This window comes from Dermacentor silvarum, chromosome 1 (assembly GCF_013339745.2).
Source record: "Dermacentor silvarum isolate Dsil-2018 chromosome 1, BIME_Dsil_1.4, whole genome shotgun sequence".
NCBI lineage: Eukaryota > Metazoa > Arthropoda > Arachnida > Ixodida > Ixodidae > Dermacentor > Dermacentor silvarum.
The window spans coordinates 438,572,079-438,588,645 of record NC_051154.1 but is presented as its reverse complement, the minus strand read 5'-3'; the positions used below and the strand labels follow the sequence as shown (position 1 = coordinate 438,588,645).

At 47.2% G+C, this 16,567-nt stretch overlaps 1 protein-coding gene across 1 annotated transcript; it reads left to right on the top strand.

The window, feature by feature from the left end:
* The first annotated feature begins 3,352 nt into the window (after positions 1-3,352).
* On the top strand, positions 3,353-16,191 carry LOC125944145 (GATA-type zinc finger protein 1-like). The gene is made up of 4 exons (XM_049664284.1): positions 3,353-3,825; positions 9,592-9,692; positions 10,220-10,319; positions 16,074-16,191. Exons 1-4 carry the CDS (start codon positions 3,386-3,388, stop codon positions 16,189-16,191), a joined length of 759 nt encoding a protein of 252 aa, XP_049520241.1. The 5' UTR covers positions 3,353-3,385.
* The last annotated feature ends 376 nt before the right edge of the window (positions 16,192-16,567 follow it).

The window sequence follows — 16,567 nt, the reverse complement described above, 5'->3', positions numbered from 1 at the left end:
GGACCGCACCAATCTTGTCAGGGTCAGGACGTATGCCCTCCTTGCTCACGACATGCCCCAGGACCTTAATAGATCTGCTGGCGAAACGGCATTTCTTCGTGTTGAGCTGAAGACCAGCGTCGGCAAGGCACGTCAGAACTTCATCTAAGCGTTGCAGATGCTGCGGAAATGTGGATGAAAAGACGACAATGTCATCCAGGTAGCAGAGGCAAGTTTTCCATTTCAGGCCACGCAGCACGGTGTCAATCATGCGTTCAATTCAAAAGTCGCAGGTGCATTGCATAGCCCGAAAGGCATGACGTTGAATTCGTAAAGTCCATCAGGGGTGGCAAACGCTGTTTTTTCTTTATCGTCTTCATGCATGGGAATTTGCCAATAGCCGGAAGGCAGATCGAGGCTTGAAAAATATTCTGCACCTTGTAGTGAATCAAGGGCGTCGTCGATACGAGGCATAGGGTATACGTCCTTTCGAGTGATCTTATTGAGGGCCCGGTAATCGACACAAAAGCGCACGGAACCGTCTTTTTTTCCGCAATAAAACAACCGGAGATGACCAAGGGCTAGCTGAGGGCCGGATGAGCTTCTGTTGTAACATGTCCGCGACATTTTCTTCTATGATTTTCCGCTCGGCTAGGGACACGCGGTACGGGCGACGGCGCACTATCGACGATTCGTCTGTCTGAATGCGATGCGCAGCAGCTGTGGTTTGTCCCAGAGTCGACGAATGGACATCAAAAGAATTTGCGTATTTGTTCAACAGAGCAAGCAGCTGCTGCATCTGTGAAGGTGGCAAGTCACTGCTGATGGCTGCAGTAAGGGCGGAGGGAGAAGCAGTAGCACAAGTAGAAGGGTCTTTGGAAGACATAGTCGTAAGGGGCACGACGCCTACAGGGCCTGGGTCGGCCGCGCAAGCTACTGTCGTGCTTTGCGGAAGGAGAATTTTCTCCGATGTCGCGTTCGTGGCGGTGACAAGCGCCGTGGGGATGTAAACAACAAATTATTCTCGAGTCTGATTTCCGAGAAAAACATGTTACGCTTATCCTATATTCCATGCGTAAATGTAATACCGTTCCCAAATGTATGACCACTCAACTCTGCAGCTTGCATATTATAAACGGCTGCATTCAGTTATCCGGTGCACTATCATAACGACCATAATGAAACAATTATAAACGGCTGCGTTCAGTTATCCGGTGCACTATCATAACGACCATAATGAAACAATTAAAGGAACGGCATACCTCACATACACGTAGAGGTATGTGCACATCTGTTGCGTTCGTTGAAGATAAGTGTGGTACCTCATGGGGCACCCAGTTTTAATGGGTGGCAAACATGGTGAGACTGTCAAAAATTCTCGCCTGAATCAAGTTAGCAGATTTACAGGCTGCTCCAAAATGGTCATTTATATTGAATGAGAGCTAGGAACTTGTTAAGCAGGACTTATTAACACCCGTCCGTTAACTCTCCGGCAGCAAAATCATTCGGAATAACAGTCCTCACTTGCATGCAGTCATTCACCTTTGAGATTGCAATAGTGCTGTTATGCGTTATATTCGAACGGAAATGTCTATTCGGCGTCGTACACTATAATGAACACACACACACACACACGCACACGCACACGCACGCACGCACGCACGCATGTATATACATATATATACCTATATATATATGTTTTGCCTGCCATAAATATTATTTCTGCGAATGAGAGTTTTATTTCCAGTATTCACTAATAAGTGTGTTTGTCACTGCATACACGTGCGCTTATTCCGGTCGGGAGTTCTCACTTTTTCAATTATTGCATTTAGAATATTTGTTATTGTTTCCCTTACATATATATATCTTAAATATATGTCTATGTACCCTTTGATTTAATTACCTAGAAATACATTGGTCATTGTTCGCGCCACGCAGTTAATAAACCTGGTTTATTTTACTCTAATATTGTTTTCTTCGTTCATTGTCCCTGATCAATATCCACCAACAAGAAGCGCGTGTAAAATGACACCATATCAATAATAAAATTTTCTTACGTAGCCTTCATGGTGCGGAGATACCAGTTACTTTTAGAGGACAGTGGTAAAAACAGCAGTTCACCAAGCTAAAACTACATTTGGCACCGGCCGTCAAGAGTCATGGGCGCACCGAAGCAACTAAACCATTAAAAAAATGTACTGCACAGAGGTTCTGCGAGAAAAACCAGGCGCTGCCAGCGTCCGCGTAGCGAACGCGCGCTCGCTAGCAGACGACGCGCTTGACAACGACAGCAAAATTGAAGACGTTGCGTTGTATAATCTATGCTTCAAATATATATGTTTTGCAAAATGGTGTAAACATGAAGTTGCAGTAGAAATAAAGCTCTATTTTAAGAGCGTACTATGCGCAATCGGCCTCGGCGCCCGCAGCGAAAGTACGTTGAATATGCCGCGGAGCGCGTCTCCTACCCAATCCAGTTCGCTCGCAGCGCCCTCGCACTAATTTTCCACACGCGGCGCCTCAGCTGCAGAGCGCCGTTCGGCCCACTCGACCATTGTCTAGTACACTCTAGTCAGGGCCTCTCCTGTTTTGCAGAGAGTTTCACACTATAATTGAGAAACTCTATGCTGTTTTGTTTCCTTCCTCCATGATAACGGTGCACTTTATCGCTCTCTAGAATGCCAAAAACGCCGCGCCGAACACTGAACCACATTCACTTCGTTGCTGCCGCTGTGTCGAAACACGCAGGTAGCCCAGTCGCCGTCGCTGTGCTTTGCTCAGCCAGCCTGTGACCTCGCCATCGCCTCCGGAGACGCCAGACGTCTATAGAGTGTGCTTCGTCATCCACCGCGTGACCAGGCAGACGCGCAGCTTGCACCGTTGAGACGCCGTTGAGACGCCGTCGAGACGCCGTCGAAGCTATATAGACTTCACGAAGCGACCGCTGCTCTTCAGACTTCCGTCGCGACACCGGCGGCAACTCCGCGTCTGCGCTGTGCCTCAAGTCAGCTGCTGCGGGAAACATGCGACGCTTTGACGGATTCCACGAGCAGAGAAGAGTTCCGTACGTCAGCCGATAATGTGAACCGTATCAACCGTACGCCTGCCCTCCGTACGACAAGTATCTGCGGCCTTATTCTCCTAGAAACGCGAACCGTTCCCACTGGAAAGACGGAGGTGCATGGTACATTGCGGACAGCGCACCTGCCAATGTCAACTCTGGACTTTTTCCTACGCCGATGCGGTATACGGATTTGTTTCCGCACAACCTAGACTCGGAGCCTTTTGACGCCTCTGGTGAGACGAAAAGGCTTGTGAAGATTCATTTCTACGGCGTCGCGAAGCGGCCGTAGTCTCCAATCGCGACGCCGTCTCGACCGTAGTCGGCTGCGGATCCTCTTCAACTATGCAGCCGACGAATCCTGCCCAACCTTCGGCGCTGTTCCCATCGGTGGTGTCACTGAGCTTGGAGAATCTGGCAGAGTGGTCGCTCATGCCCCTAGCCGAAGCAGCTGACAATTCAGTTCGCGTCACCGTCCAGAAGGCCTCGTCTTCCGCGGTGGCGACGTCAGCGGAGACTTCAAAGCAGCTACCGACTGAACCCGCCGATATGCCGCCTCCTACGCCTGACGTACCGTCAACCGTCGCGGAGGACTCGAACGGTTCGCCAGGGGAACATTGCTCAAGTGCTGTGGCGATTTCGTCGCAGAGCGGTGGTCGTCGAAAGAAGGTGATTCCGCGAAAGAGTCCCAGCGTCGACGACCCCAGCTTCAAGGGCGCCGTGGTTCACATGCGACTCCAGATGGTCAACGGAATGGCAAAGCTCAAGATGGAGCATTACTACAAGTGAGATGCCTTATTCATCGCTATAGGATAAGGCGTGTTCTTTTCACCGCTTTTCATGATCACATATGCCATCATTAAAAAAAGCAAAAGAAAAACATATATCTGTGCGAATGCGGCACACACAAATCGATAAGCAGAAGGGCTGCATATTGTCCGAACGAATGGATGAAATAAAAGAACATCAAAACTGCTCTGGTTACCAAATTGTATCGGTAGCGTAAGCAGTTGTGCTCGGTGCGGACACAGTGGGTGGGTGAAATATAACAAACCAGACCCGATTTTATACAGTTCTTATCGTAGACTGTTCCGGCCAGACTGAATCGCAAAAACAAATCGGAACGCAATTGTGGCCTCGTTCCTGTCGCCGCATGCAATGTTTGGCCGCACACTATACGCGGTAAATGGCGGTACGATTTTCCTCCGCGAACTACATGCTTCAACTGTACTCTCTGGAATCGCAATTCAATTGAGATACCAAACTTTACCAACGGACGAACACCGGTGCTGGCGGCTCAAATTCTAGGCCCGAGGCTACAAGAAACCCATCAAATCACTTGGACGCCGGGTCACGCGGGACTGGACGGGAACGAAAGGGCGAACGCCTTAGCTCGAGCGCTAATTAACCGAGCGGGGCAAAACCAATCGTCTTATCAATCCCTTTACCTTTGTGCCCCTGCCATCAAATTACTGCGACCGACTCGAAATCCAGCCACTCAACCGCAGGATTTATCCTCCCCCTCACAAAAATCTCAGCACTGAAGAGGCAATAGCCCTCAGACTTATCCAAACAAACACATTCCCAAACCTACACAGATACAGCAAAATATACCCACAAACATATCGCGGCATCTGCCCCTGGTGCGGCGACACACGCCCTACATTCTTTCACATCTCGTGGGGGTGCGGGGGCAAACCTCAACATTTAAAGACGCCTAACACGTCATTTGAGCGGTGGGAGGTACAGCTGACCGGCGATACCCTGGCGGGACAACAAGCTCTCGTCCAGCAAGTACGTCGAGCAGCCATGGCCAGTGGAGTCCTGGAATGAGGACACCACCCACTCGTCCTCAAGATCAACGATCTGAATGGTCTAAATAAATGTTTCTCTCTCTCTCTCTCTCTCAATTCAATTGAGCCGTTATGCACGTATAGTGTGTGCCCCGATGAGCGAAATTCAAAGTCTTTGTCTTCCGGCATAAGGAACAACGTAGTTGAAAGGGCTGCGCTGATAAATGTTAATATGTCGGGTGTTTGCGCGAATACCTTTAGCAATTAAAAAAAAATCGCCTGTTCGCCTGTTAAAAAATCGCCATAGCATAATTCTTGTCCTTGAGATTTATTACTCGAAGAGTTGGACATTACTGTCATGAGAAATCGAAAGGTATTTTTAACTAATCAACAAAATATTACTAATTAACTTGCTAATTAATTACCTTACGCCACATTTTGCAACTTACGAATTGCAACCGGGGAGCTTGCAAGATGTATCCACTTGATTCTTCAGGAGGGCGCCAGTTTCGAGATATTAATTCCTGAACTTTGCGCAGAAATACATTGGCGATTCAGTTACTTTTCTGCTCCGATGCATAAAACGGCGTTTTGTTATAATAAGTGGAAGGACAGCGCATTCTTATCGCAAGTTTGATGGCGCATATCTCGAAAATGGTGTCATCCAGATAATTCTTTTCAAGTGCCTTGCAGTCTCACCCGCTACAATTTGTAAATTGCGATATGCAGTAAGGAAATATTTAAAATTATAATTAGTATTTTTTGTTTATTAGTCTATTACGCATTTAAGTTTATCGTGCTAGTAATGTCCGCCTCTTCGAGTGGACCAGCTCAAAAACTAGAAGTGTGCTATCTGCCACAGGCGATTTTTAAAAAAATTGCCTAAAGTCTTCGCAGAAAGACCTGGTATCTATTGACCCTTTTCGCGGTGATCCCGTGGAAGCTGCCATGTTTGATCACGTGGTGACGCGTCCTATTGCTTGCCTCAACTGCCTCCGTTGCCTCCTTGTATACAATGGAAGTGTATGATGCCGGCGCGGCATAGAAAACCTCTGTTTTCGGGTATATCGTAGACGGTTGACTAGGTGGACGACACGAAGCTTTGATCACAGCTTCAGAGAACATGGAAAAGCGCTTTCGGAGCTCATTAAGCTATGTCCAAACGGCGCAAGCAGCGTATATGGTGCTTGTTCTAAAAGCGTGGCTAAATATGTATTCCAAGCTATCCAAGCTTTCCGATTATGAATTCAGTCAGGCTTAGTCTGTTTTGCTCTTTGTTCTTTATTCGGCAAATATTTTGAAGCAGTGGCTTGTCAGTTTCTCGGTGCGGCCACTATCTGATTATTTTCTGCCTAATCGGTCGCGGGTGTGCTCAGTTCCGATAGATTTGTTCTTGCTGCGCACAAGGCTTGGAACGTAGCTGTTTTGTACATTGTAATACCTTGAAGCAAATATATATAGCAGCTAGTAACTCGCTTACTCTTGTGGACCGTCACAAAACATTCAGCTTCGACCATTCGTGCGCCATAGGTGTAGTCCGTCATTTATTTTGCGTATACAGTGCGCATATATTCAAGTGTGCGGCCATTCACTTCTTCTTGACACGTCGGCGATAGAGTGGGCGTAATTTTTGCTGCCATTTGGGATAACGTGCGTGAAACTTACTATGAGAGGAAGCGGCGCTACTCCCTTTGTCATTGTTTAACGAGTGGTACTCACTCTTGTCGACGTTCTGGGGATGAAGCCCTTTTTTTGAAGGTTAGGGATACAAGGCTGACGGATGAGCAAATTTCTGTATCCTCGAGGAAAGCCGTACAATCACGAAGTGCCGGTAACACGTACGGACAGTTGCAGCAGCGGTCCGCGAACTTGGCCACACAGATTCATTCTGTTCCTTAACATGAAAGGCACAATTTTTGCAGCCAACTACTATACACGTCTTCAATCCACATGATTCAATCTAGCATGATTGGAGCACAGTGTGTTAGCGAAAACTCAGTTGCATTTCCGACAGCTGATCGCACAGAAGCAAGGTAAAAGCGGTAATGGTTTCGTATTCGCGCGCGGTCGCTGAGGAGAGGTATGGCGCGCCGCCGTGAGCGCCATCTCGTTCCTCTAAAATGAACTGCTCCGCGAAAAGGGTCAATATAGCTCAGCTTATGCTGAGGTTATGGCCGTGACTCGCAACTGCGGGATGACGTTTCTGACAGTTCAGAGATCGTAACTGTTAACTCGGCATGCATATAAAAACTTGGCAGCTCTGTAGCATTTTTTACAGCGAAGATGTTAGCCTCTATAGTTGGTCGAGATTTTTCGTATCCGCGTGCGCGGCCCTCACTCACGCAAAAATGTGGGCCGGTCCCGGAGATTGTGCAAAGAAGCGGGAAGCGCACAGTGTCACTTGACGAAGACGTCATCGCGGGACGAAACGTTTGACGTAATGACGTCATCAGATTACGTCATCAGGCGATATCGTTACGTGATGATGCCGTAATTCTCGTATATTCGAATTACAACCGGAATCTGTCATGTCTACAGCTTGTGCGTATGTCGTACTTTACGAATTCTGTGACGCAGTTTAGTTCGAAAATTTTGAATTAGTTTAATAAGGTGTTGGCCCTTGGCGGGCCTAGAGGAATGAGCACGCGTGCGTGCGTGACGTACTTAGCTTGTAGTGTTCGTACTTGTCTAACGTCGGCAACAGCTTCGCGTTACATCCACTTTCACAGGGTCGAATGAAGGCGGATTTTTTAATTCCAAGGCCACTGTTTTGTTACGGGAAAGTATTTGCCCCCCTTCTATCAGCTGAATTAAGAAAGGACAACTCGGTCGCTCTGTTAAGTTACTGTCTATAAACCAAACAAGGGTCACAGGAAGAACTAGGCTTGAATTAAGAATTAATCGACAGTGGTCGAACCATGGAGAAAGGAGATACTAAACTAGGAGTGAGCGTTACGTCACCCAGCAAGCCTCGGCAAGCGAACTCTCAGTGAACCCATTCCCTTCGCTCTTCCCTGGCAATGTCACTCCAGCGCATGGCCTCTGAGACACGGCGTATTGGCCGACAATGTTTGGTTCACCCACTGTGATGGGTTAGCGGCTGTATGGCGTTGCACTGCCAAGCACGAGTTCGCGAGAGCTAATCCCGGCCGCGGCGGCCGCATTTCGATGGGGGCGAAATGCAAAAGTGCCCATGTACCCTGCACTGGGTGCACGTTAAAGAACCCCAGGTGGTCGAAGGTATTCCGTATGTCCACCCCCCGCCTCCCCCACGTTCAAAACCGACTTGGCCCACTCTCGAAATTGACTGAATCAGCCCACTACCGAAATCGACTGAATCGGCCCACTCCCAAAATTGACTTTGCCCAATTAGAGAACGTGGCCAAGTGATCACGTCACGTAATATAGTAGTCACGTTACCAAGTAAGAACCTTAAGTTGCGAGGTCACATGACCAAGTGATGACGTCATGAGACAATGTCACGTCACATGGACGCCGAAATCTATGAATAAAAAAAGAAATTGAAGTGAAATCACGTGTCTGGTGGCCAAGGAAAGAGAAGAAACGAAAAAAAAAGATAGCAAATAGTATCGTGCGGAAGAGTCGTAATGCTTTCGCATTCAATGCACGTAAGGAGACTTAAGTACCTGTGTAAGTTTTTCTTGGTCGTTTTATGCAATCTACTTTGGATTCTTTTCCGAAAGGATAAATCGATGGGCAAAGAAGTAGGCACAGTGATGTATTGTGCAAACAAACACTGTTTGTAAGGAGCATACATTCGGTGTTTTAGAAAGAATACGCATTAAACAAGGAAATTCACTGCAACCCGTCCAGAAACCACTAGCACTGCTGCAGTAGAATCAAGAAGACGTTAAAGGCATGTTCGGAGCTAAGTATGACGGCGGCTGTACATGTAGGTGGGCCCGTTGTTAAAGAAAGCATGAGGGCAGCGAACTCCATATTTTGCTAATACCGCACTTGCGTGTGGAAGTCATGCCGATGCACAGTGTAAGTACAGCCTTTGTCAAAAGTATACGGGCTACTCTGCGACTTCACCCTCTAAGTCGTTCGGCTGTCTGCTGCGGTTGACGTGGCACTCCTGACACTTTAGACCTGTGGTTCGGGGAGTACGAGAGGTCTTTTCGTGCCCCAGGGTATTGGAACATTTGGCTGCCGCAAGAACTCCATTTAAACGGCCCGTAGTCTGCACCGAGGTCGCAGTTCAGCGCGTCCCGTGTACTTTGGGCAAAGACTGTACATAGTCAAGAGCCAGCGCTGTCTTCCGCACGACATCTAGCGCAAAGGTGCATATTTCCAGACTTGCCGCTGAGGGAAGTTCGCTTATGTGCTTTGCTATTGTATGTTCCCTCTGACAGTGGACGCCTGCATGCCTGTGCCTAACAGATGGGGAAAGCGTCTTAATGCTGGGTCGGCGTGCTTGACACCAGGGCCGTACACAGTAATTATTTACGCGAGGGGTCCTGCGGTAAAAGCGGTGGTCATTTTGAAATACGGACTTATTTTATTGCGCCTGAGATAAACAAGCTTGGCCGCTTACATATAGACACATACTATATATATTCCGAGATATGCTTGCATATACTGGCATATACATACGTAAGTTGTGCTAAAGAGTATATCGCCGCGCAGCAATAACTTCGGGGGGTGTCGAACCTCCCAACACTCCTCTTACGGCCCTGCTTGACACAGCCGACTTGTGATAACTGAGCGTTCAACCCTGTTGTTCGTCCATTGCAGCAACATGCAGCGACGAGGCGTGCTAAGACCGGACTACGCCGAGATAAGCGAATTGAAGGACGACTTTGAGTTCGCCAGAAAGAAGGACGTCGAACAGCAAGGTGAGAACGGAGACCTATCGCTTTTCCTTCCCACAACGCAGAGTAGCTGGCTAGAGGAATACACCTCAGGCCCACCTCTCGGCGTTTCGTACCATTAAACTTTTCTCTCTCTCTCTCGGACCGTGAAGATGGGCGGCAGTTAGTCCGTGTCTTTTATTCTGTTGTCCGCGTCTAATTTTTTGACGCCTAAAACCATTTCTAGGCGGCAGTTGCTAGTTCTTGGAGAGCCTCGGCGCCATGTATAGTTCCGTACAAAACTTGAGCATTGTTACACACCCTCACACCCAAAACGGGTGTAAGGGGGTGAGGTCCATTACACCCAAACGGGTGTAATGGACCGATCTACACCCTTATTCACTTTTGATGGTGTAAATTATTTTACAGTGTTAAGCGTAAAGGTTCAAGCCCTCTGCAAGTTTCATAGCATTCAATTAACCTATTCACGAATGTTATTTCGCCTAGCGAACACGACACAAGGTGTGCGTTGGATCTTTATATTTATTTATCCATTTTTCGCTCAATTCCAGACAAACAGTGCGCCTCTTGCGCCACGAAATTAACACCGGTATGGAGGGACGCCAAGGACGGCACACCGTTGTGCAATGCGTGCGGAATCAGGTACGTGACGTCACTGTTTTCGCGCTATCGCCGGACCCCGTCAACAGTGTTTTGAAGGAAACCGGCGGCGCTTTCCCTACAATAATCACTAGAAGGAACTGTGGCGCTGCCATCGATAAGCTGTATCATGGGAATATATGAGTAGTAAATGGATTTGTCACATCTTCGTCCTTGAGGCTTCAGACGTTCTTGTGGCTTCGTTTATTACGCTTTATCAGTGCCTAAATTGGCCTAAATTTCAAAGCAATTTAGACTTTTCATTTTTAATGCAGGAAGTAATAAAACTCTGCAAGCACGCATAATTGCTGCTAATTGCAGTGCAGTTGAAGTGATCATTAAGGCTACAGCTTTATATGTCTCATCGTTCCGTCGACCTTCGAAGTCCTTGAGCGAAAACACGTCGACGACACGAAAAGTACAAAAACTATCATCATCATTGGCTCATGATCCCGTAAGCAAGCAAGATGGATGATAAAGCGAATTAAGATAGATGATAAAGCGAATAAAGATAGATGATAAAGCGAATAAAGAGGGATGTTAAAGCGAACAAAGATGGACGACAAAGCGAACAAAGATGAACGACAAAGCGAACAAAGATGGACGACAAAGCGAACAAAGATGGATGACAAAGCGAACAAAGATGGACGACAAAGCGAACAAAGATGGATGACAGAGCGAACAAAGATTAATGACAAAGCAAATAAAGATGGACGACAAAGCAAATAAAGATGGATGATAAAGCGAATAAAGATGGATGATAAAGCGAATTAGGAGGGATGATTAATCGAATAAAGGGGGGGGGGATGTACGTCATGTGTGCGTCTTTAATGCATCGGTACTTGGACTTTCGCCCTCAAGTCGTCTTAGGGATAACGTGAGAGGGCCTGTCAATTTTTCATTTTACCGCAATGCTTTCATAAACATGATCACTTTGCAATGTCACGAAGCCGTTTAATCCCAGGAAGACGAAGTTGCTGGCAGCTCCCGTATAGACACACTAGCGCGACAGTTCCCCCTAGTAATTGTATACGAAACTCTGTGGTATACGCCGAATGGGATATGTCGAGAAATTGAGGCTTCCGGCTGACATCTTGAGTGCTCAGGCATCTTATACATGGCAATACGCCGTTCTGCTTCTGAATGCGCGATTTCGTGGATTCGATTACCGGTCGTGGTGGCCACATTTCGTTGGGGCCGAAATGCTAAAAGCGCTCGTGTTTCGATTTAGGAGCGCTTTAGAAAAGCACCAGTTGGATCAAAAAGTTTATCCGGAGCCCAGCATTGCGGCGTTTCTCTCGTAGCCCTAGTGTCGCTCCAGGACGTTAAGCCTCATGACACAATCAGCCGGGGAATCTCGAAGACGTGTCTCCTGAGTATTCTTTTTCTATGAATATTATTGGCAAATCAGTTCTGCGGAATCCCACAGGGTGGAGGAAGTATTATGACAGGGAAGAAACTGTCATTCACCCGAATGTATAGCACGAAGCTGCGAAGGAAAGCCAAGCGGGTTTCTCAGAAAAGAACGCCTCGCAGTTGAGGAGAAATTCATGGCTGGTTCGGCATTCGAACCCGGGACCAATGCCTTTCCGGGCGGTCGCTCTACCCTCTGAGCTAACCAGGTGGCTAGCAGCGCGAGGGCGAATTAATCGACGACTCGAAGCACAGGACGCTGGGTTTCCTTTTTAGCTTCGTGCTACATTCGGATGGATGACAATTTTTCCCTTTCGCGAATATCATTACACATGTTTTTTTAAGGCACTACGACCTCGGGAAGAACCTTGGTAAGCTGTGTACGCTTATATGTAGGGGCTCACTGTGGCGCCAACTGGTCATCTGCAATTATCTCTACATGTTCGGGTGTGAAAAGGTAAAAATTGTCATTCACCCACGTGTAGCCCGAAGTTTCAAATGAAACCGATACGGGTTTCACAAATAGAAAGCTTAGATGTCGAGGAAACAATTCGCGCAGAGCTGATTGGCCATATTCGGTGTCCCTGTATTTCGAGTTGTCGATTAATTCGCCCTCGCTCTGCGATCCGCTATAGCCTCCTGGTTAGCTCTGATGATGGAGCGACGTCCCAGAAAAGCGTTGATAACTGGTTTTGATCCCTGGTCGATGGATAGATGGATGCAAAACTTTAATGAAAGTCCTGAGGTACGCGACTCAGCTCGCAGTGGGCCGCTCCCACATTGGGACAGTCAGGCCATGCCCGACCGCCGTATCGTGGGCTTTCTGGACAGCCCATAGTTGCGCCCCGGCGTCGGGGCTCTTGATAGCGGAGAGCCACTTGTCCTCATTGATTTGTTCCGTGCCTCGCAATGAGGGGCAACGCCAGAGGGTCTAGCCTAGCGAAGTCATTGCAGTGCCGGCAAGAACTGGCATAAGTGTCGGGATAAAGCTTGTGGAATAAAGCCGGGCTGGGACACGAGCCTGTTTGCAATAATCTGAGGGTCAGTGCCTGCGCTCTGTTAAACTTCTTGTGAGGAAGGGGAAAATCTCTTCTGCCGAGATAAAAGTGCTGCGTAATTTCTTTATATGTAGTCGGTTGAGAGGTCGAGGTCGAGGAAGAATACTAAGTTAGACATTACTTATTACTGGCATTGTTATTATTAACAGGCACTCTTGATTACATGTTTACTGTGTCTTCGTGTTCATGTGGCATTTGTGTATGCGCACAAGACTGTTGTATTTAGAGCACAGCATTCAAGAGGGACCTAATTCGCAAGTGCCCAACATCTTCTTTGTGAACTTGGTTTTGAGAACATTTATGGTTTGTGAACTCATGTGTTGTGTGTGGACACTTCAGTTCTGTGAGTATTTATGTTATGTGAACTCTTGTGTAGCGCGAACATTTATTTATATTTCGTCTAAGACTTTGTATGTGAATGTTCGTACATGTGGTTATTAGTCCAGTTTGGTGATTTTTGACATTCTGAGGACAACTACCATGCAAGAGAAGAGGAGTAGCCGGCGCCACATATAGGCACCAACCTCTCCTTAAAAACATTTAATAAAAAAACAGAATTTTTATTCCACTGCGAATATTTCGTTCTGAGAAACCCCTATGGATTTCCTTTGTAGCTTTGGTGCTATGCGCTGGTGGATGAAATTTTTTTTTCCATTTCATCAATGTTCCTCCACATTGCCGGATTCTGCAGAACTGATTAGTCAAGCTCGCGTGTATATAGAACTGTGTGCTCTAGATGTTTCGAACCTATGACGTTGTTTCGTCTTATCTTACAATGTTCTTTTTTTACTTATTGTTAGTATTATATGAAGAAGAGTAGCAGTCACCACATAATGGTGACGGCATCTTTCTTTTATGTTTACTTCGGTAAAAAAAAAAAACTAGACAAAGCTCAAACGAAAGACGGGTGATGACTCGACCTTGACTTTCCCGCACCAAGTTTCCGTGGCATCAGAGATATTTCGCGTCATCTGCTCGGGCCTGGTTAATTCTTTTAATCGGTGGAGACCGATCGACTACATTATATTCTTTAGCGCTCTTTGGCCACAGTTGCCCTTGCGCCATAAAAATCTACCACTAACTACAAACCAAACCAATAACAGAAATTGGCAAGGTTCGAGGTCTTCTGCACCGCAACGCCCCAGATAGAAGATCCTTCGAAATCCATGACGTCACACTGACGTATATGGCGCAGAGGTTCCGGCACAAAATTGAATAAATGGAAGTTTGACTTTTATTTGTTCGGAGTAATTATCAAGCCATCTTCTATAGTAATATCGAGGTCTGGCAACACCAGTCTTTACTTTCTTGTCTTTTCTAGCCCTGCCAACCCTTCTTTCAAACATGGTGGCCATGACGCGTTTCTGGCTCCTCAATCACTTCCGGTGCATGCCGTATGCAAAAGCACACGAAATTGCTGTGCATATGAAATTTCTTTCTGGTACTAATAGGCAAGTGTCGCGGGGGCGTCGATTTGGACACCCTCTATTTAAAAAGTATTGGTCTGCTAATAGAGCTGAAATTATATTTTCTTTTTGTTTTTAATGTGCCTTTAAGCCGCCTCGAACATGCTATATATGTCAGAGCGATGAATAGGGCTAGTCTGTGTACGTTCATTTTGCTTGGCGCTATGCAGAGCGCACGCTAACAGGGTTAAGAGGGAGAACACACTGCCACGAAGAAGCGCATGCAACCAGTCGGTTTATTATAACCTCAAATCACAGGTTTAACCTAACAAAGCAAAGCATTGCGATGGCATTAACAAGGGACGGATCCTATAACAGGTCCTCTCAGATCGCTAGAGGCGTCCCGAAAGGGCGCGTCGGGCGAATCTGATTCTGCGTTGCATTTACCGAATAGACTCGTGTAAGAGCCGCACTTTTTTTTCCACAATTTTGATGAGGTGCGGCCCTTACACGGGACTGAACCTTTTGGTCAAAATGGTGCCGGCACAGGTGACTTGTGCTCACCCCGAATGTACTATTGTATCAGAGGTCAACGTGCAGCCCTCGCCATCTATATTTAGTAGCGGCACGCGAAAGTACGCAGCGCGCGAAAATTCGCCTGTGCGCGCGCATCGCATCGCGGCACCGAACCCGATTGCTTCTTCGTTGGAAAAAAAATTTTCCCCAAATCTTGGGCTGCCAAGTATAGGGGGTGCGGCGCTTACACATGTCTGTACGGTACTTACGTCTGTATACCCGCCACGGTGGCTATGGCGTTGTCGCGGGTTCGATGCCATCCGTGGTGGCCTCATTTCGATGCCGGGGGCGGAATGCACAAACGCTCGTGTACCACGTTGCTGCACGCTAACCAACCACGCGGTCAAAATTAATCCGCAGTCCCTTCACTACGACGGGCCTCGTAATCAGATTGTAGTTATGTCACGTAAAACCGCAGAATTTAAATTAACATGCAAATACATTCTGCGATCTTGCCGTACCACAACGGCATAGCGACCATGACGGATCTCGGCTCCGGCGATTGTTTCGGTGTTTGCTGTGCACAAAAACATGGCCTTAGTGATGAGTCTCTGTCATTCCGAAAGAGCCTTTGCTAGGGTTGCGATTTACGGCACCCAAAACACAGCCCAAGCGATAATTATCTCGGGATGACAGGATCACATCTGTGAAGCCATGTTCTTGTGCGCAGCAAACGCCGGAAGCAATTACGGGAGCCAAAAATCCGTCATGCCCGCCATGCGATTTTGGCAGGTAAAATCGCATAATTTATTTGCATTTTAATTTACTTGCATATTTACTTGCATATGGCAGGCATTGCCAAATCCTGACTGGGAGTTTACCACTGTCGGTGAAAAGAAAAGTGTACAATCACTGCATTCTACCGGTGCTAACAAATGGGGCAGAAACTTGTAGGTTAACAAAGGAGCTCGAGAACAAGTTAAGGACCGCGCAAAATGCAATGGAGCGCAAAATGTTAGGCCTAACGTTGAGAGACAGGAAGAGAGCGGTGTGGATCAGATGGCAAACGGGGATAGCCGATATTCTAGTTGACATTAAGAGGAAAAAATTGAGCTGGGCAGGCCATGTAATGTAGGGAACCGGTGGGCCATTAGAGTACAGAATGGGTGCCAAGAGAAGGGAAGCGCAGTCAAGGACGGCAGAAAACTATTGGCGGGGTGATGAAGTTAGGAAATTTGCAGGCCCAAGTTGGACTCAGCTAGCGCAAGACAGGGGTAATTGTAGATCGCAGGGAGAGGCCTTCGTGCTGCAGTGGACGTAAATGTAGGCTGATGTATTCACTTCCTTCTGCGCGTGCATCTGTTGTGTCGCAGGTACAACAAGTACAAAGTGCGCTGTACCCGCTGCTGGCACATTCCTAAGAAGAACGACCACACCCGGATGACCTGCAAAGAGTGTGGGGGCAAGCTGCGCTTCGTCCTGCAAAAGTAGTGCACCGCTTTTTTGCATTCTCGTGCCGGCACGAGTTTGATTTGTTTTTTTTTTCTTTTTTTGCGTTTTGCGAAGCGCGCAATTTCTGTGCCTTGTATAACACTGCCATACCCACACTCCACACCTCCTGTGTTCCGCGGATGTCGAAGAAAGACTCATAAGATTCCTCATCAGATTTCAATAAACGTGCCATTTACTGCTTATTCTTCCGATATTCCAGTTTATACGGTATAATGTAATGTGTTAGAGCGCTCTGCAATGTATGTTTTGTCCAGAGCTTATTCGGCCTGCCACCATGCATTAGGCGCTCTAATAAAACAGTATATGTTCGTTGAATTGAATCTCAAACAGAAATGCAGAAATCTGCGGCGCTTGT

Bases quoted from the DNA above. Each gene is read 5' to 3' on its own strand.
- LOC125944145 (XM_049664284.1), top strand. From the start codon at position 3,386: ATGCAGCCGACGAATCCTGCCCAACCTTCGGCGCTGTTCCCATCGGTG. The intron at 3,826-9,591 runs GTGAGATGCCTT...CGTCCATTGCAG, and splicing joins AAGATGGAGCATTACTACAA to CAACATGCAGCGACGAGGCG. The intron at 10,320-16,073 runs GTCACTGTTTTC...GTTGTGTCGCAG, and splicing joins TGCGGAATCAGGTACGTGAC to GTACAACAAGTACAAAGTGC.